Here is a 22,444-nt window from a genome sequence, read left to right on the forward strand (position 1 = left end):
AACTACATCTAGTCTATCTTGAAGGATTTTTGTCAACTCCTTCATCTCTCTTGCATGCTTTTCTTTAAACTCACTCACCTCTCTAGAAATTGGATTCCCTTTTGGAGGCATTTTACTCCTCTCCACTTCAACTTTTCCCTTTCTTAGACCAACCTTTTCTCTGATACCAATTTGATGCAGAGGCAGGGATTATACTCAAATAAAAATCTCAACTTATAAGGCCTCTACAACACAACATTCAAAACAACTCAATTTGGGCATATCTACTAGTCTCCATCATGAGCCACTAAAAGACTTAGACATTTACTCGTGAATTTTAGATAGAGGGGAAGGATTGAAAAGGACTTATGCTATGCCTTGTGGAACCATATTAAATTCTCCTTTGTTGGCTTACAATACCAATCTCCAAACCCATTTAGGAGTGCACTATTTTAATTTGACAAATATGGGGTTTCAACCCTTGAACAATATGAAAATATTATAGATGACTTTCCCTCCCCTAATTCAGGATAAGGAACATTCCTCAATTATCAGAAAACACCTTATGGAGGGTTCCAAGTGACTCCAACCAAGAAGAATCATGACTACTCATGGGTTAACTAAGACTGCCAATTTTGTCCCAATAATAGAGTCACAAACTTTAGCCCAAAATTTTATTGTTTGCATCAATCTTTGGTAGTATTAAGTCAATATGACCCTTACATAACCTTCCCCAACACTGTTGAGCAGTGTGGGCTCTAATTTTCTCTCCAACATTCACAATTTTGGTCTTAAATCCCCTTTTAGGCCCATTACATAAGGATATCAGGCTCACAATACATTATCAGTATGTGCAAACCAAACCTTATAGACCTGCAAGTATGGGATATGAAAGAATATACAAAAATATACCATTCCACCAATTTTTAGCATTTTCTATAGGTGAAATGGGGATTTATACATTTTGAAAGGTCACTCGTTACCCTACCTAGGGTTTCAGACTAGTTTTAGATAAATGTTAATAACTTTCAGAATACACAATGAAATTAAGTGAGACGGAAAGGAAAATAAAGTAGTTTCAAGTGCCAAAAAACTACAAGTGGTTTCAAGCCATGATGAGTTTCGTACAAGCCATACTAATTGCTGCAACAATCTACAATTTCCAAAAGAAAAAAAAATCTTTAGGCTTACCTATGGTAAAATGGCCATAATTTCTTGAAACTTGATGAAATTACAAAAAACCAATGGAAAATGAAAGGTAACGCAGTCCTCCATCAATAAAAATTAATTTCAGACTAGTACAAAGTCATACAAATTCATAAAAAGTAATAATGCATTGAAAAATGTGAGAAAAATGTAGAAATTGATGTGATTTTATTGCTTCCACTTCATAACCAAAAGCACCAACCCTTGGGTCATACAATGGAGGCCTATTTATGCCTACACAATTAGTTTATGCCTCCTCAACTAACCCCAACCACCATCTAACAACTTTTAACAAACTTTTGTAAAGTTGTCAGTTGACAAGAAAAATTGTCATGACAACATTGACAATTTTTACATTTTTCAACCTATGGGCTCCAAACTTGCACAAATGGGTCCAAATGAACAATAATGGCCCAAAATGGCCTTATTGACATGAAATAATATTAAAAAAAAAAAATTCAAATTTGACCATGTGGACCATACATAGGCTCCTAGGGTGCTCATGTACCAGTCTTGCAAATCCTTTCAGGGGTAGTGATCTCCTCGACCTCTAGCATAAATATTGTAATCAATTAATCATATTGTGAGTTTGATTCTCATTGTGGTTTTTCCCTATTTATCATTTTCCACATAGATCTAGTGTTCATGTGTATGCAGTACTTTGTGCTTTCATGTTTCATAATTACAATAATAAGTTAAATGTGGTTTGAAGTTTAATAGATCTATCTCCAGTGCAAGTCACCAACCTTAAGAGTGATCTCTATAAGAAATAGTTGTTATACCAAGTAGACCTTAAGATTTAGCTTCAATGATTTTTATTTTTTTCTGAATTCCTCTTTACTAAATTAGTGTCAAGCAAGTTAGCTAATAATGAAGATATCTAGGGTTTATTTAGGTTTGAATCATTGGCTTTAGTGTTTAGGTTTCAATGTTCTCTATCTTTTTTCTTAATGTTGGCTACTTTGGGCTTCAAAACACAATGAATTCCAAAATCACATGTCATCCTTATGCTTGATAACCATATGTTATAGCAAGTAATATGGTAAAAGGTTACAGTTTGTAACATATTATAGTCTAACATGTGTCCCAAGAAACACCCACATAGAGTTTAATAAAAAATAATGAAACAAATACCCATGCAAAAAAATAGTCCATGGTGCAATAAAATTGAAACATGTGCATTCCATCGCACATCGAGGGAACAATGCCACTAAATCCATTCTAATACACGACTAAATCTAGTAATATTAACCACGGTATTAATAATAAATAGACATTTAAACAAAGTACAAAATAACTTAAACTTGTCAAAGTAACTTCTTCAAGCATTCTTTACCACTACCAAATGCACCATATCCTCCTCTCTCACCAGGTCAACAAAAACACGTTTCACCTGAACGATTTTCAGCAGACCTCTCATGCTTCGGCATATCCTTTATAAGCGGATTACAGTAGGAGATAAAACAACACAGCTTGCTTTCCTCCGCACTGTTAGGCATAAGCCTAGCTTTCCTAAGACAGTTGAGGTAAAAGATATCAACAATTTTGCTTTTGTACTTACGCAGCAAGTCACAAATCCCCCAACTTTCTAGTTTAATCCACACATACTCCACCAGACGGTCAGACATAAAAGGACATACACCTCTCAAGACATTGAATCTCGCCATCTTCAATAAAAACCTTGCAGACAAGTAGAAGAAAGCCAAATTACCACAGCAACAGATGAAAGTGCACGTCCCAAGCGCAACCCAAGCCAGCAAGTTAACCTTGTGCGCAAGCATGGTATACAACGCAGCCATGAAGCCATAGGCCGTAAAGGCAAAGGTGGCACAAAGGGATAGATTAGTGAAACACAGGAACACTACCTTATTCTCCGTGGTAAGAGGCGTACTCATCTGCCAAACAAGCAACGCAAAGAGCGACAAAAAGAAGGCCAGGCAATCAAAAATGAGAAACACCTTAAAAGACTCGAAACCAATCAGAACTGGCGAGCCCAACATTTTCTCTGTCTTTACTTTCTCTCTCTCCGTTTGGAAACCTCCTGGAACGGTGAACGCAGCCGTAAATGACATTGTTGCTAACAACACCGCCACCACTAATTCTGTGTTGCGTCTGGCGTCAAATGTCTCATCCAGTAACTTTATGGCAGCCTTTTGTTTCTCTGCCGTCACCTTTGGAGCGCTGTACAAGAAAGGCCTGCACTTGGAAGGATAACTACTGAGCATTGCAATTATCTTGTGAGACTCATGGTACTCTGTGATTTCTCTGGCGATGTCTAGTGCTGTTAAGCCTTCTTTGTTTACGGCAGCCTTGTTTATACCCGGTATGCGCAGCAAAGAATCCACCATCTAGAAAAATGCGCACTCAAATTTAGTACATAAAAATAGATACTGAATTCGAAATACCTACGTTTAAAGATTTCTCCAGTAGAGGTGAATTCCTTAATGTTTTCCTGAAAGAATGTTGAAGGTCGTCTTTACAGTGGAAATGCTTATCATTAATTTCATTTCAATGTTTTCTATTTCAATTATTCACGAGATTATGTTGATAAATCTGAAACAAATCCAAAACCTGTACTTATATAAACAAGACCAGGTTCAAGGAAACGACTTCGGGGAGAACATTAGTATCGCATAAAAGGAAACTTACATGGAAACATTTGTTCCTTGCTGCAATGTGCAGAGGTGTGTCTCCTTTACTTATCTTTGAAAAAGGATCTTTCTTTTTAGCGGGAACTGCGTTTTCTTCGCTTTGCATGGGCTTTTCCTCTGGAGGCTCCTCAAGTCCTTTGTTGACCAAGTCTAATAAGAAGACCGTTTCATTCAAGTAATCAACAATTCGTAGTTGGCTAACTTGAGCAGCTAAGTGTAGTGCATTCATTCCATAACTATTTGGTATTTCAACAGCATCTGGCCGCCACTTTATCAACTCTTTTACTGCTTCCAGATGCCCCAGTTTCGCTGCCATAAGAAGCGGAGTTTCATGATTGTCATTAAGACAATAACACAGTTGGGGCTCAAACTCGATTAACTGCGTAATTATATGCAGATAGTTTCTCCCAACAGCTACATGCAAGGCTGTGTCGCCATGATTGTAGGTTTCACTGATTATCTCTGCACTATCTTCCCTATATGATTGTAGTATATGCTTTACCACATCTGCCAAAAAACATTCGCTAGTGAAATTTTCGTTTATAAAATCAATCCTAAGTTAAAATACATAAAAACGATTTTAGCTAAGCTATTAGTATATCAAAGGAGGAAAAAAGGTAGGATGAATAATGGTACAAAGTGTCTGGGTGAGATTATAGATTGCCATGTTTGTTAAGTTGTAATTATAAAATTCCTAGTTTGTTAAGCTGTTGTTGATATCGATCAGTGAAGCTAAGACCTTCCATTTTCTGTTGGAGTGCTTGGAGGTATTTAGCCTACCTTTCAATATGACTTAAATGCAGGATCCTTCATTTAGATACATGCTTCGGATGTAATATATTTCTAACATAATTTGTATGTAATGAAGTACTAAAAAACAGAACAGTTATAAAAATGTAACAATACTCCAGCATTCTAACCATGGAAAACATTCTAACCAGGAGGTGACCTCCCAAGGTAGCTTTGTGTGGATGGTCTTACACACAAATTTGATTTATAAGTGGACTAATAAAAATTATCTGAAATGAACAAGGAGATAAAAAACAATAACCTGAATCTCCTCTGTTTATTGCAACATTTAAGCAGGTTCGGTTGTCCTTTGTCCTCTTGTATAGACTTGCCCAAAGTGCTTTAAGCAGCTGCTCCACTGTTTTTGAGTCACCGCTTTCGCAAGCTTTAAACAAAGCAGTTTCACCAAGATCGTTGGCGGCATCCACACCACTTTCGTTCTCTTTAAGTATAAGCTCCACGACATCAGAGAAACCTCGCTGAGCAGCCAAGTGTAACGCTGTATTTCCCTGGGAATTGGTTTGGCTCACAAGTAGAGGTTTGCATTTCAGGAGCTCTCTAATGCATTCTATATTTCTTACGCTAGCAGCAAGGTGCAGAAGTGTATTTCCGCCTCCCGGTGTAACACTGTTGAGAGCTGTTTCAAGTTCGGAACTATCACTGAACACAGTCCCAATTTGTTTTCCACATTCCATAGCAGCTTTGTACGCGCCGGGATGGATTCCTACGCTGGGGAGTTTGCGGTAAGTTTCCATGGCAAATTCCTGCGGGTGCTGCCTTTAACATCAGCCAACAATGATATGAATTATACAGCGAACTGGAAGACGTTTTAATCCGGAGAAAAAACAAATCTAATACCTTGAAATCGTTACGGCTCTATAGAAGACTGTATGGAGCCTCTGTCTAAAAGTGAGCTAAAAAATTAGATACTCATCAGAAATAAGTGTAAAAGCTAGGAATGAGAAGATTCCATCCCCAAAGAATTAATCCCACGACTACAACATTTCAAAGAGGGCGAGAAAGTAATTCGGTGCCCCCCACCGGCTACCCAGAAAATGATCGCCTTTAACCATCGTTATAGATAATGGACCAGATCAAGTTGAAATAGTATCTGTATTGACCTGGCATTTTCCGACAGCCTGTACGTAAACTAAATAGCCGATATACATTCTGAGATGTACTGGGCTGGAATGTTGTCATTATTTATCCTGCCAAACACCTTATAGTTCTTTACACGGTAAACTGTTACAACAATTCATATTTGTAAGGGGCTTTTAGTCCATATAACAATGCAGCTATCTATTTTTTTGAATTTTGAATTTTCAAATGTGTTAATTAAATAACTATAAAATTAAATTATGTATGTTATGATTTGGCAAAATATTCTGAAGTAATAGAATGTTTTAAGTTTTTTCCTTTATCATGGTGAGTTAGTGCTATAATTAATTTTGAGAGATCCACAATATTTATAGGTGGTACATAAAGAATCTGGAAGAAATTAAAAATTAAAATTTATTCAATATATATGATTTTTTTTTGATAATTAAATGGTAAAGTTAAAAAAACATTATATCTTTATAAAAATATTTACAACAGGTAAGTATCCGAATATTTTCTTTTTTTCAAAAGTAATAAAAAGAAAGCATTCATAAATAACAGGGTATAAAGTACGTTTTGCAGAGTAGCAACAGATGAAAAAGCAAAATAATCACATAATATAACAAAATGTAACAAATTCTCCCATACGCTATGCAGAAGAAGAGGGAGAGCTAGTAGAGATTGAACTTGAACTTGAGACCCCTTTGCGGCCACGTCCCCTACCACGACCCCTATCGAGGAGATGGCCAACACCCCTACGTCGTCCTCGAGGACCTGCTCAGCCCCTGCCACTACCACCTCTCTTTGAAACAGGTTGAATATCTCCCCGAGGTTGACCAAATGGGAGCACCGGATCATTTGGCTCTGGGGGAGGAATGAAACCATCACTAGCTGTGTATTCCTTATACAGTTTCTCCCTCATGATCTCCTTCGGTTGATGGTAAAGAACTCTCAACCTTGGGAACTCAATTGCTTCCCTTACATTTTGTCTATGCTTTCTCAAGGCCTCACACTTAAGGACCAGTATTATGAGATAGAAATTGACCAATTCCCCATATTTATGTTCTGCAAAGACATCCGAAGGCCTTGATACAGTAGAACCCGGCAATGCATAATATTAAACCTTATGTAACCCACCCAAGAGCTCTGGTTCAAACAATTTCTCCACAAGAACAGAGGTAACAACCTTTGAAAACCCTGCATCAAGAACCGAGGCAACAAACCTCGAGGATATCTGTGTGTTGTCCCTGTAATATTTAGACCTATCGAGATGGCCTTGCCCCAATATCATCTATGTAGCCAAGATGACCAGAGAATTGACTGTGCGAAGCAGTCTTTTGATCCTAAGGTCTAAATTTTCTTTAAAACTACATTGTCGGATAGGGCTTGATAGAGAGATGGGAGTGTACTCTAAAGAAGAAAATCGGGTTCATGTGAAGCTTAATGGCAATCATCTCCATTGACGGTGCAGCCATTTCAAGCAAACCAAAATAATAACTCTATTTTTTGTCAATAAAACAAGAAGCTTCAAAGGGAAGGTTAGAGATGAATAAAAGCAGAGGAAAAGAAACCTTCAATTGTGTTTGATAAGACCCCATCATAAAGAGGAATAAATTAAAATGACATTCCAACCAGAGATTACTTTAGTGGCGACTATTTTGTACCGAGTGGGGTTGGCCATGTCACCATAACATTATTAATTTCTATCAAATTAATGGCCCGATCGCCATATGTTTTATGTAATGAAATGTTTCTATGCGAGGATTTCGCCAATACAATTTACGATGGACACATGGTAAAATTTAATTTTTTCGCTTGCACTCTCCGAGGTTGCCTTAATAGATGGCCATAATTTGCCTATAGGCATATGAAAATTTGTTAGCCAGGAGGACACAATTTGCCCATCATTTTATTGACGCATGTCTCCATTCACCCCAATTTTTTCCAACTATATTGTATTTGCTAATTATTTGGATGACCCATAATCACCTCGAAAATTACATAAGTCGTGTTATAGTTAAGCAGGATTCACCAAATATTTGTATACCATATAAAATTCCAGCGGAATTCACCATAAAAGGATTGGTATAGATATATTCAAAGATCAGATCTATCTCTACACAATCTGGTGGGTTCTAGGCTCTGAATTCGGATCAATAGCAAAGTTTCAGACCAAGGAAAATCATTGTTATTGACTACATTAGCGACTCCTAGTGACCTAAAGGTGAGAAATCATATTTTTGAAGTGTTATAATATTATTCTAAATTTATCTATACTTGTTTGCACTATTGAGTTCATTCTTATTCAGTGGGGACCCATCAATGCCAAGTGGTCAGCCAGGAGATTCAAACCTCAGACATCTAGATTGTAGGTTGTAGGGCCAATGAAACATATATTATACTTTATAGTCTATTATTGCTTCTTGTGAGATTTTTCCAAGATCAAGGGCACAATGAAAAGCATAAAGAGAGACAATAGATTGACAAGAACAAACTTTATTCTCATCAATATACAAATGATCAACTGGATTAACCAATACAATGAATATGAGCCTTTTTATATAGGCAAGGCCATATGGATATACGAGCACACAATCATGACATGTGGCTCAATGAGAAATAAGGGTAGGTAAGAAATACTCGTGGTAGGTAGGAGAAATAATATAATATTCCACAAGAGGTGGATGACCCACCGAATGTGGAGTGTAACAGCAAGATAAGACCACAAAAGGTGGAATTTCTCCTACAAGCTATATCCCTATGTGCACACTTCCCTAAGTATCTCATATCCAAACTACGAAGAGATGCATTAGCCTAAGTTAACTTAAGTAAAGTGTAATAATATCCATGATGAATATTAATTTACACCAACAGGCCCTCTTAAGTGCAACTTAGGGGAATGAAGACTCAAGCCAACAATGCAAGATGGGTCCTGACTAGTAGGTCATGATAGGTACCCATGTACAATATGCAAATGCAAGCAAAACTATGCAATGCAATCTCTCACAAATAGAGAAAGGGAGAAAACCCAGTGGGAAAAAACTCCCCCCAAAAAGAGAGATGAATGTACAAAAGACTCAAAGAAGGACAAAACTTCAAAGAGGAAAAAGTCTGCCCCATAAGAGAGGAAGGAGAAGTCAGCTGACCACCCCTAATGAGACATCCCACACCCCCAAGACAACTCGCAACTGCTGGAACTTACTATCGGCGAAAGGTTTGGTAAAGATGTCAGCAACCTGCTCTGCTATAGGACAATACTGCAAATCAATGACCTGCTCCTGAATCAGCTCTCAGATATAGTGCATAAGGATTTCGATGTGTTTGGTTCGGTGGTGCTGGACTAGGTTCTTCGAGATGGCAATAGCACTCTGATTGTCGCAATGTAGAACTGTCAGTCGTGGAGTGGTGAACCCAAACTCTATGAGAATCTACTGAAGCCAAATGGTCTCAGTCACTGTGTTAATAGCTCCTTGATACTTAGCCTCAATCGAAGAGAGAGCAATAGCATGCTGCTTCTTGCTCTGCCAACAAATGGGGCCTGAACCAAGCTGAAAATTGTAACCTAAAGTAGACTTATGATCATCAAGATCGCCAACCCAATCAAAGTCTATGTAACCAACCAAGTGAAGTCCCATGCTTGCTGCATAGTGAATCCCATAGTGATGTGTACCCTAGATGTAATGAAGGATGCATTTGGCAGCTTTCCAATGAAGCTCATGTGGTTCTTGCATGAAGTGGGAAATCATGCCAACCGCAAATGAAATATCAAGGCATGTGTGAGTCAAGTAAATGAGACTCCCCACAAGTTGACGATACAATGTGGCATCAACTAGTGGAGAAGTACATCGAGCCTCAAGGTTGACTCCTGAAAGAAAGGGAGTCGAGGCAAGCTTACAATCAGCCATATGAAAGCGTGCAAGAAGATCAAGTGCATACTTGAGTTGTGAAAGACTGATCTCAGAAAATGACTGTGAAATCTCTATCCCGAGAAAGTAGTGCAAAAGACCCAAGTCAGTCATAGAAAATTTGTCATGCAAAGTAGATTTGACACTGCTAATGATGGATGCGGTGCTCCTTGTAATGACAAAATCATCAACATAGAGCACAAGTATCAAGTATGAGTCATCCTATCACAAAATGTAGACATTCGAATTAGAATGACACCTGGTGAACCCTGCTGAGAGAAGAAAGGAATCCATCTTGGTGTACCAAGCCCTGGGTTCCTGCTTAAGGCCATAGAGAGATTTCCTTAGTTTGCAAACCAAGGAAGTATCCTGGATGAAACCCTGTGACTGCTCCATATAAATCTCCTCATCAATATCTCCATGAAGAAAAGCACTCTTCACATCCATCTGATGTACAACCCAACCATGAGTTGTGGCAATAGCAAGTGTCAAGTGAATGGAGTTCATCTTGGCTACGGGTGCAAAGGTCTTAGTATATTCAACACCTGGAACCTGAGAGAAACCTTTCACAACAAGCTGAGCCTTATACTTATCCACACTACCATCCATGGAAAACTTGGTCCAATAGATCTACTCACATTGAACCATCTTTCTCCCCTTAGGGAGAGGGACTAACTCCCATGTGTTGTTCCTCATAAAGGAACTATACTCTTCCTCCATAGCTTTGTCCCACTTAGGAAACCCTAATGCTTCCCGAAATGTTTGTGGATCGGAAGCGGTAGCAATGAATGCATGTGGAAGGTCCTGATGCTATGATCGAGTCCTTCATGTATCTAAAGGATCCCCAACAAGAGAACCCACTGACTCAAGTGTCCGTCGAGTCCAACGAGGTCTTCGTGGAGGTGGAGAACAAGGCTCCTCAATTGCAAGTGGACCCGATGGAGGTGTAACCTTGTGAATCAGAGTTGAAGGAGTCTCATCATTTGAATCACTGGCCTCACTATCTAGAATGGAGGAAGGTGGAGGAGGTATAGAGGCTAAGCTAGGAGAGATTTCCTCAAAGTGAACACTCCTCTCAATAAACACCTCATGTGTCTCAGGATCCATCAATCTATATGCCTTAACACCCTTAGGATAGCCAACAAATATGCAAGGCCTACTCTGAGGTTCCAATGTATTGCATTTCTATGGAGGTATGCGAGCCCATGCTAGACACCCAAAGACTCTGAAATGTCTCACAATCAGTTTCCTACTAGCCCAAGCCTCAAAAGGAGTAATACCTTGCAAAGATTTATGCGGAACCCGATTCTAGATGTGTGTGGCACAACTGATATCCTCTGCCCAAAAGGCGGGATCAAGAGAATGTGCATGTATCATATAGCTAGCCATTTCTTTGAGAGTTCTATTCTTGTGTTGTGCAACTCCATTCTATTGTGAAATGTATGCAACAAAATGCTAAGGATAAAGCCCCTCAAATGTACAAAAATCCTCAAGTCTTTTGTTCACATATTCCCTTCCATTATCTATACGAAGAATCTTGACCACTTTCTAGGATTGATTCTCCACACGAGTCTTGAAGTCTTGAAATCTGTCAAATACTTCACTCTTATGAATAAGAAAGTAGACCCAAGTGAAGCAAGAGTAGTCATCAATGAAGGTGAGGACATAGCGGGCCTTACTAAATGAAGGTGATGGAAATGGACCTACTACATCGCTGTGAACAAGTTGAAGAACTTCCAAAGCTCTCCAAGCTTTCCCCTTATCAAACGTCTCCTCGGGATGCTTGCCTATGGAACAACCTAAACATACACCCTCTGAAAAACCGATTCAAGGTAGACCTATGACCATGTTTTTAGTGCTGAGCTGTTGAAGATAGTGGTAGTTGAGGTGACCAAACCATTCATGTCATATCTTACTTTCTGAATTTGAATGAGTCAGCAAGGTCCTAGAAGGAGAACTTGGCACAAAGTGGGAGAATGAATAAAGCCTTGAGTTGTCATTAACTTGTCCCACTGCTACCAAGGCATCATTATCAAGTTCCTTTACCACAACTGAATTAGGTGTAAACTCAACCTTTTTCCCATTCCCATAGTGAGTGATTTGGTAGATAGAGAGAAGGTTGGTAGACAAGTTAGGAACATAGAGAAAATTCTCAAATGTTCCAGCATCCATGTCAACTGAACCTTTCCCTTCAACCTCAACTTGTGTATCATCATTTATGTAAATGTGAGGTACCTTTGATGGCTCCAATGAAGAAAACTGCTCCTTTGTAGAACCCATGTGATAAGAGGCACCCAAGTCAAGTATCCACTGCTGTGAAGAACTTGTTGTAGCCACAAATGCTTGCCCTTGTCCCTTAGACTATGAGGAAGAGGAAGGAGATGAATCCTTCTTTTTGTAGGTGGATGGCAAGTTGATGTTATTTTTCTTAAGAAGATTTTTCAACTCATCAACTTGCTTGGTGTGGCATCGATGCTCATCATGACCATACTTCTTGCAATAAGCACAAGTTGGTTTATCCTTCTTAGGTGGATTCCCCTTCTTGGAAGATGCTGAAAAATCGCCTTGTGATGGAGAGGATGATTGCCCTTTCTTATGTTGTAGCTTTGACTTAGATTGCTTCTTCTTCTTCTTGGAATCTTTGCCTTAACCTCCTTGACTCCCTTGATGAGCCACCAAAGCCTTGGACTTTGAAGGCTTGAGAAGCCCCATGTTCAACAACTTAGATTGTTCCAACATCAACATTTCTGTGAAAGCATCAAATGAAGGCATAGTGTAGGAACTCCCCACTATCAAACGATGAGTTTGGAAGCTAGAAACAAATGTTGCATATTCTAGTGCAAGCTTATCCAACAAGTTGAATATCAACTAAGAATCCTTTTTTTCAATTCCACAATCCTTAAGCTTTGATCTTAGCTCATTTGCTTTCGTGACATAATCTTGGATTGTATCAAAACTCTTGGGATCCAAGTTGTTGAGCTCATTGTCAATCTTGTAACCTCTTATTTCATCAACTTGACCATATAATTTCTAAAATGTATCCCAAGCCTCTTTAATTGTAGAACACTTCTCAATGTGAAAGATGAGGTCATCTGATACATACTTGCGCAAAGTTCCAAGAGCCATGCAATTTTTAGTGAGCCATTCTAATTGAGCATTAGGATCAGTCTTAGGATTAGGTGGAGTTAAAGGTGAAAATTTATGAGGACTCATTGCAACAAAAATTAAAGAGCACAAGGAAAGATAGGCACAATCACACAAGACACCCCCCAAATTCACTCAATCAAAGAACCCCCCCCCCAAAAAAATGATGATTTGGCACTTTATACTTAGTGTGTGTACAATGGGCCATGTACAAAAAATGGCAAAGTGGACTTCTGATAACTTCCTCAATGAGGCCAAAGGAGACTCAAACTAATAATGCAAGAGATCTAAACAAAGATCCAAGCAAATTACAAGTACCAAATAGGCCAAAAAAGACCAATATCTGAAAGTACAATATCCACTAAAAATCTCTGAAAACTAATCATAGATTATGAAAGCAGAAGAAAAAATATGCACTTTCAAAAAAAAAAAGCACCTGAAAAGGAGGTCATATGAGCTCAAACGAAGCCTTTGAAGTTGCAAAATTGAGGATTGGACAAGTACAGCTGAGAGAATCCAAAAATTCTGAGAAACCTGTGCACCAAAATCAGAAAAAACCACACCATTGCGAAGAGCATGAAAAATTAGCCCAAATAAAAATAATTGCACCCAAAAAGAAGCAAAATTGAGCAAGTTATGAGCCTCCAAAGTTGACGCAAAAATCCAAACTGCTCAACAGAGAGGGGTCTAAAAGTTTTCAAAAAATGTTGACTAGGCGCTAATTGGGCACTGACTAAGCATAAACTACGTAGAAAGTACTAACGTGGCAGCTGACTGGGCTTGCGAGTGACATGGCAGGCGACTAGGCCTAGTTGTTGACAAGGCAGGTAGAGGTGGGCCCTGCTGCTGAGGTGGCAAGCGAAGGTGGGCCCAATTGGTGAGGTGGCAGTGATCGGAGGGCTTGCGGGAGGTCTGCCAGTGGCGAGACTGGGTCAACGATGGTTGCCAGAGTGGCAGGCCAACGGGAGGCGTTGGGGTCGGAGGGTCAGCAACGTCTGCCAGAGTGGCCAAGTTGGGGGGCCAGTGGCGGGTAAAAGGTTAGGTCAGAGCTGCTACGGGCGACGGGGTGGCCGCTGGGGTCTCTATGGTCGGAGGGTCGGTGAGGCTGCCGCCCGAGGTCGAAATGGTCATTGCACGACACTCTGTAACTTGCATGCAGTATGACCTACCACAACCTACAATGACTGTCGAGGAGGTACGGTGCAGGGGGTGGGTTACAGACCCCCCCAATAATTTTCAAAAATAAAACTTATTTTATTTTTTTACAAAAAAAATTTCAACTAGAAAATTATTTTTAGAATTTTTTTTTTTGTTTGAGAAATCCGAAAATTCCATACCGTACTGCCCGAATTGGGCAAAAAATTTCTTCACACCCAAAATTCGACTTTCACCAAAATAGGTCAAGTTTATACTCGATTTTTATGGAAATGGCCTCCTAGACGCAATGGTGAGGTCAAAAATGCTCTAGGATGTCTACAAAATGCGCAGTCCCTCCGATCCAAAAATAAAAGCCTTCCAAGATGTCTCCCAGAACCAATCAATGAAGCCCCAATAGCTTTGATACCATGTGAGATTTTGCCAAGATCAAGGGCACAATGAAAAGCATAAAGAGAGACATTAGAATGACAAGAACAAATTGTATTCTCATCAATATACAAATGATCAACTGGATTAACCAATATAATAAAGATGAGCCTTTTTATATAAGCAAGTCCATATGGATATACGAGCACACAATTATGAAATGTGGCATAATGAGAAACAAGGGTAGGTAAGAAATACTAGGGGTAGTAGGAGAAATAATATAATATTCCACAAGAGCTGTATGAGGCACTGAATGTGGACTGTAACAGCAAGATAAGACCACAAAAGCTAGAATTTCTCCTACAAGCTATATCCCTATGTGCACACTTCCCTAAGTGTCTCATCCAAACTACGAAGAGATGCATTATCCTAAGTTAACTTAAGTAATGTGTAATAATATTCATGATGAATATTTATTTACACCAACACTTCTTCAACAAATTGATATTTTTTTGCAGCCTTTATTTCGTTGGAGATGTCAAACAGGAAGAAGGGTAGGAAACCTAAATGTGGGGAATGCCTTGAGAGGCCAACAAAATACAGAGCATTGTCTTCGTACTTTGGCTTTGGAAAAGATTGTGGTGAAAATCAAGAAGGTACATCATCACAAGTACAAGTACAAAATTCGCAACCTACACCACATGTTGAAGATAGCGGCGAACCTGATATCTCAAATTAGGATGATCTTGAAGAAGATTATCTGGTGGATACCCAAGTTAGCTGGAATGATATAATTGACTTGGGTGATAATGCCATTGATGATAGTGCATGGAAGGGGAAAAGAAAAGCCAGGTCAAAAAAGGATTTAGAGTGAGATATGTCAGTGAGGAATTTCAAATCAATTGGGCATCAAAGTATCTATTCATTCAACTAGTGGAGAATCCAATTAAAGGTGAGCCTCCAATAGAATGCAGGTGTAAGATTTGCACTTGGAAACATAACAAGGAAATTAGGTTGCAGCTAAAATTTGACACCATAGAAAAGCATATGGGTAAAGTTTATGAAAAAAAAATGATAGATGGAGTTAAAAAATTAGTGATAAGATGGTAAACAAAGGAGGAATGTAACCATGTGAGGAATGCCGAAGAGTATTATTTTCATGAGAAAATACAGACGAAGGTTGTTGAAGTTAAAGGTTCTATTGAAGCTAGTTTTGGAAAAGCAATGCAAATAGAAAAACTGAGAAAAGTTATTCAGTTAAGTGTTGTTTTTTATATTTTTGAGCAGAGCGCATTCTATAACAGATTTTCCATCAATTAGTGGTTTATTACACTTTTTGAAAGTTCCCTACTATCCTAATAGTCAATGGTCAGTAAACAGTGGATGGGAATGGGCAAGTTGTTTTGTTGAGGTTGAAAAAGATGACGTAAAGGAAAAAATAAGAGAGACAAACTTTATTGTATTATCTTTAGATGAAGATACGGAAGTAGACAATACTTCATGGGTATGCATGCATGTTTATACTATATAGAATCATGCCCACCAACCTCATCTACTATCTATTGCTAAAATGAAGGATAGTTTGATAGTGGAAATTTTATTTCAACAAGTAAAGAGATGTTTAATTGAATATGGAGGTATGAATGACATGACGGTTGCCAAAAAATTGGTGTGTGTTGGAGCAAATGGAGCTTCAATAATGCAAGGTCACAGGAATAGTCTTTGTACAAAGATTGAAACTTATTTTGCATCGTATATTACTACAATTCACTGCATGGCTCACATAATGAATCTAGCTTTTGGAATCTATGAGAAAGTATGCTTCAGTAAAAAAATTGAAATTTTAATCAGAGAGAACTACTCACACTTTTGTTGAAGTCCCAAGTGATTTAAGGAATTTTAACACTTTGCTAATGGAATAATTGATTTCTCAAGGATAATGATACCAGATGGATCTCTTTGGATGGTCTAGCGCATCGAGTTTTTTCAGAATATCCATCCTTGATTAGACTATTCAACACAACTTGCAACGAATTAGAGAAACCAAAATGTCCTGACCTTCTTCAGAGGTTAAGTAATCTAGAAACACTCTTAACTTTAGCAACTCTTCTACCCATGCTAGAGGAAATGAGGAATATTATGAAGGCTACCCAAAAAAGAGCTCTGTATATTGCAGAATATGCTATGCTATGTAAGATGATATGCATGACCCTCGACAATCTCTATCGAAATCAACCAGCACTATCTGATGAAAAATTTGTTAAGTAGTGGACACTCACAGATTTGAACAATCTTGATAACTTTTTACAAATTGGTGCAAATGGGGAGGTATTTGCCAATGTACGGGGAGTTGAGATATCAATGCACTTCTATGTCACAGTCAACCCCAAGGAACTAGGAAAGCGCCCCAGGAAGCAAGTAGAAAGAGTTACAAGGGAAGATTTTGACAAGATTGTTGAGTCTGTAACTACTTCTATGAAGAAATTTGCCTATGATCTTTCCTCATAGATTGGAAGGAGATTCCCTCCTGACAACCTACTTGAAGTCATGTCTAATATGTTTTCTCAATATTGGAGCCTCAATAGTGCAACTGATTTTCAAAGTAAGCTACTGACTTTGATAAAATAATTGTGCATATCCAGAGAATTGAATGGAGTAACTATAAATGAAGTATTAGACGAAACTCATTTTAGAGAGAAATCATCTCATTTTGCATACATTATGAGGGAACAATATGGCAAAATGGAGAATCCCCGCAAAGAGGGATCAGTAACAAGGCTTTGGAAATATATAGTTGAGAATGTAGCATTGCGTGATTCAATACCATAATATTTGAAGCTTGTTGATTTATGTCAGAATGGAGAATCCATATTTGGAAGAGTGACTTAACATCACTGTTTTATCCAATACCACATTTAGAGTTGTAAATAGTTTGATGAATTCCTAAAAGCTTTGGGGAGTTGTGTTCTCAGGATGCAAGTCTAAATCAGACTTCATTTTTATCTCCATGTTTTTTTTGCAAACTTCTTTTACAATGAATTTATTTGATGGGTCAATGGTCTTAGGCAAACGAAGTTTAATCAAAGTAGTTGTCTTTTCTTGCAGCTTCAATATCTTTTTGCCATATTTATCCATAACTTTTGATGTTTCCCTTAATTTATGGCATTTTTTAAGGATAGATGATGTCTTAACTATGGCATCAATGCAGCTATTGATTCCCCTGGATGCCAAATAGTTGTCACTAGTACTGTCACTAGTACCATTCCTGATCCTGTCCCACTTGTTGGCAATTGACACTCAATTGGTTTATTTCACTATGTTGTTATTGATGACAACATGATATTGTGTTCCGGCTCCATTTTTTGGTTTAGTTGTGTATCGATAGGCCCTTCATAGACACTACACCAACACCGACAGGACATAAGGATTTCTTTGGTAATCGGCAATGCAGGCTGACATGGTTTAGAATATGGTTATCGGTATTTGAGGCTAACATATCTTGGATCTGGCATCAACAATTGGTTTTAATATTTATGCATTTATATTATCTGGCCGACATGTAAATTGAAATTGTATATATCTTTGTAAACCAACATAAGGCATAAAAAATGTATAGGGTATATAGGTCAGTTGGATTAGATCATTTTAATATGGACATGAAATAGGAGATTATGGATGTGCGAATGTAATAAGATGTGAAATATATCAGAAAGATTATGTATGTGAGGATATATATGTAAGGGTTATTCCAATAAAGGGTTTAGGGTTAGAGACCGAAATAGAAAGGAGCTTAAATAGGAACTATATTCTAGCATAGAAGATGCTATCTTAAGTAGTTCAAAAATTCTCTAGATTGTAGTCTGGATTTATATGTAGTTTGTGAGGCTTCTTTTGTGATTGAGCAGTGTTCTCTAATCTGTAATCCTTCCTGCAAGTGTAGGCCCCTCATATTTTGTAATATCTCTTCATATGGCTAGTGGATTGATATTCTGGGTCACAAATCCCACCATAGTTTTTCCTCTTTGATATTTTCCACTTATAATTTTGTGTGTTATGGTTCTCATTTATGTTATTGGCTTAGTGGTTGCTTTACTTCTTTCAATTATGTATGTACCAGTATACAAGTTGGTGTATGCATGTTTTAATATGGCTAAAATTAATCATTCTGGTATAACGTTGATTCACCCTCCCCTCTCAGTGTTATTGGATTCCAACAATTGGTATCAGAGCCTTGTGCCTTGGAGGAAGTTTAATAGCTTGAGGAAGATCCTGAATCCGGAATCCATGAATATGGATTTGGAGAAGCAACTTGAGATGGCTCTTGAAGATTATGATGCTGGAAGATTGAAGAGTTAAAAGCTACAAGATGAATTGAATTCTGATAAGGAATTGGTTCTTGTCCTGCAAGAGAGGCTATCATCTATTCAAGCTAGGAGGAAGGAATTTTTGCAAAGTCAAGATGATGAAGAGAAAGATGCACTTAAAAAAAAATGTCAGAAATTGAGTTATAACTATGAGAATGTCTAAGGAGATTAAGGACAAAAAGAAAAAGAAAAAAAATCTTATTGTATTCCTGAAGAACAAATCTATAGAATGTGGTAGGCTGGTTCATGAGAATGATATGTTGAGAACTAATCTGGTACAATCCCAGATTAATGAACAACAACATGAGAGACAAATGATAATTCTCAGAGAAGATATAACTACTACAAGTGAGTGTAAAGAAAAATTCAAGATTAGCTCAGCACATCTAGATGATTTATTGAAGAGACAAAGGAAGATTGGAGATTCGAGTGGACTTGGATTTGAGCAAGGATAGAGTTTTGGTACTGCTAATGAAGATCAAAACCATAAGGAATTGGTAAGGAAATTTAATGCTTATAAATTTAATGGTAGATGTTTTATTTGCAATAGATTTGGTCACATTACTAGACAATGTAGAAACAGAGCAAATCAAAACCTTGATTTTTCTCTTGATAAATGTTCTAAATGCAATAAGTATGGTCATAAGACATAAGATTACATAATGTTAAATGTTTGGAAAATTTGGACATATGGCTAATCAGTTCAGGTCAAGCAATTTCACTGGTTTTAGCAAAACAATTTAAAGGAACAATATTACCTATTATGCATTTAATGAGGCTAGACATATTGCTAAATTCTATAGAAATAGAAATTCATCGGTTGATAATGGAGGATCAAATGAGAAAAGGAAAGACAAGGTTAGTGAAATCCAAAAAGATCATACTTAGAGATGGGTTAGGAAGACTGAAGAATAATCATTAGATGGAAATGTCCCGGTTACTTATCCGATAGAAGAGGTTGCTCCTGCACCAATAGGTAGCTCATCTGGTAACTGAGACAGATGCGTTAGGGATAGGCAAAATTCATGAATATGTTGCATATGCCCTAAGAAGAGGTTCCGAAAGATGTTCCAGATATTAGAGATGATTATCCGACATGGATATGTTCTGTACGAGATCCGATATCTTTCACCGGTAGTCATTTATGTCAATGGAAGATTAGGGTTTTTCATGGAGGTTAAAAGGTTGAATTCACATCATTATTGATCACCTTGCATTCAGAGTGATTTTAGAGCGATTAAGAGCAACTAAGAGCAATCAAAGGCATTTCAGAGCAATCAGATCTCTTCTTGAGTGATTTCACCGACGTCTAGAAGAATTTGTTGAAGGTTTTCACCAATAGCGATCAAAAGGTATTTATATTTAAACATGGAAGTAAGATCATCATCTATTCCTATTTTTGTTGCAAACCCGACTGTAGTAGAGGTGAAGGACTGCCCCAGGCCAATTTTCAAGCAGTATCCACATGTGGCTACCCTGGAAGATTCAGTTGGAGCATTTTCTCACGTTCCGAAGGGAGTTGTCTATGTAGAAGATGTTAGGGCATATATTCACTATCACATTGAGGAATTGGGAACTTCTGAAATTAAGGGCATGTATATGAGTGAGATGATGGGAGAATCTGGAAAGATCAAACTGGCATACAAACACATTGAAGAATTAGGGTTTATCAATATTCTGGATATTCTGGAATTTGAAGATGAGATAATCAAATATATTTTGAGCAGAGTACATGGGGAATTTATAAGGTTAGACAGACCTTAAAAAATCACCAAGGAGTTCATCCAGCCAATCACTGGTTTACTATCGGCTGGGCAACATCCAGACATGAAGGTTTCGAATGATTTCGTGAACAAATTCACCGACACAACATCTAACAGGAGATCTATGAGAGTGAGAACTATTACCAACACAGACATCAAATTCGGTAGCATGATCATCGGGTATAAGGTAACTCAGTCAAACCGACGTAATTTTGTTTCCAGTTCCTGCATTTTAGCTGCATACAAAATGATGAGAGAGAATGTGAAATTGGATCTATGCGGTTGGATGCTAGATGAGTTGTTAATTAAACCTAGGTAAAATTAAGGTAGAAAAGAAGGGAACCTTCTAGTATGGCAACTCAATAGCTTGCTTGATGTTATTTTTTATGAATGATACACCCAGTTTTGTTAAAAGGAAATGGGCATTTGACATCCCAGTAGGGAGACAATTGAAACAGTCAATTTCAGCTTTAGGAAGTCGGAGAGATGATAAAGTTTGGGGATATTTCAAGGCATTTTAGAAATATATGAGGTCTAGGGTAAGGGTACCTAAGCATATTGTAGAAAAATATTCAACTGACATATGCTTCATGGTGAAGAAGGATGAAACACTTATGGAAGTAGTTAAGCCATGAAAGTTTTGGATAGAGGAAATGGGCTATGAGGTGGATGCACAGATTGTTGATGCCTATGCAAAAATGTTGATTGATGCACCTATTGATGAGGTAGAGAAACCCTTTGGTACTACACAACAGAAAACACATGAGGTTGAAAGAGAGTTCAACAGGAAGAAAAGAGAGAAGCAGGAAGGAAAGGCTAGCAAATTTTTTGAGAAGGTCTCATAGGAAATCAAAGCATTAATTGATGTTGTCCCAGAGAAAGGTAGGAAGAGGAAGAATCCTAGAGTACACATTGAGCCTATTACTGTAGAGTCTGAATTTAAGGATGACACACCATTGGCATTCAAGAGGATTATTAGGAAAAATACAGAGGAAACAAAGGTTGAAGCTAAAAAGAAACCACTTAGGAAGGTTACACTCAAAATACTGGCAAAGAAGAAAGCAGAAAAAGTAACCACTTCAGTTGCATCTGGTACTGCAAAGAGGAAGAAGAAGAATGACACTGATACTACTATTCAATCTGGTAATGTGAATATCATTCCACCTAAAAATTGTGCAGAATTAGTAGATGGAATCACTAAGGATGACATGTTAAACAATGTACAGTTCTACTATGATCATTTAGAAGAGGATGAATAAAGAGAGGTAGAGGAAGCAGTCTTATTATATTTAGATATTTATAAGAAATCCTTAATAGAAATTGAAAATTAAATACCGGTTGAGTTGTATAATATGTTAGATGCTAGAAGACTATCAGCTATGCAAGAATATAAGCATATTAAAATTCAAGAGCTATTATCTGTTTGAGTTACTATTACTCCAAATGAAATGGAAAAGACACTTGAGGTGGCAGATAGAAAAGTCTTTAATAGAAAACATAAAATAACTAGTCTGATGCTAGGAAGGGTAAATGAAATAATAAAGGAGACTCAAAAAGAATGGATTAAATTCCTTGGAGAGAATAGAGGATTCTTTACTTCACCAGAAACCAAGATAAACACTGTAGACACCCCGGTTGAAGGAAAAGGAAAGGGGATTATGGGTACTTCACCCTCAGTTTTGAAAAATATTAAGATAGTGGAAATTAAGCCCCCCGTAAACACAAATTTATAGACAAATATTGATATATCGGTTAATACAGAGAGTGAACAAGTTAATGTTGTACAAGATACTAATATTGAGGATAACGGTCCTTTGGATACAAATGTACAAGCTGAGGTTATAGTTCCTATAGAGGAATCGATAGTTACATAGACTACCCCAAGTTGCAAAGCCACCAGTGTAAGTGAGGAAGCTATAAAGGATAAATCTTCAGAGGACAAGAAAGGGAAATCTGGCAGGGAACTAGTAGTTGGTCCATCATTGTTGTCAATTGACACCTCATAGGTCGAAAAGAAAAAC

At 37.8% G+C, this 22,444-nt stretch overlaps 1 protein-coding gene across 1 annotated transcript; it reads right to left on the reverse strand.

Moving 5' to 3' along the window:
• Positions 1-2,412: 2,412 nt before the first annotated feature.
• Positions 2,413-5,728, reverse strand: LOC131857003 (ankyrin repeat-containing protein At5g02620-like). The gene is made up of 3 exons (XM_059208983.1): positions 4,888-5,728; positions 3,835-4,343; positions 2,413-3,533 (listed from the first exon to the last, which is right to left on the reverse strand). The coding sequence occupies exons 1-3, from the start codon at positions 5,378-5,380 to the stop codon at positions 2,559-2,561; spliced, it is 1,977 nt and encodes a 658-aa protein (XP_059064966.1). The 5' UTR covers positions 5,381-5,728; the 3' UTR covers positions 2,413-2,558.
• Between the last annotated feature and the right edge of the window lie 16,716 nt (positions 5,729-22,444).

This window comes from Cryptomeria japonica, chromosome 7 (genome assembly GCF_030272615.1).
Source record: "Cryptomeria japonica chromosome 7, Sugi_1.0, whole genome shotgun sequence".
Lineage (NCBI taxonomy): Eukaryota > Viridiplantae > Streptophyta > Pinopsida > Cupressales > Cupressaceae > Cryptomeria > Cryptomeria japonica.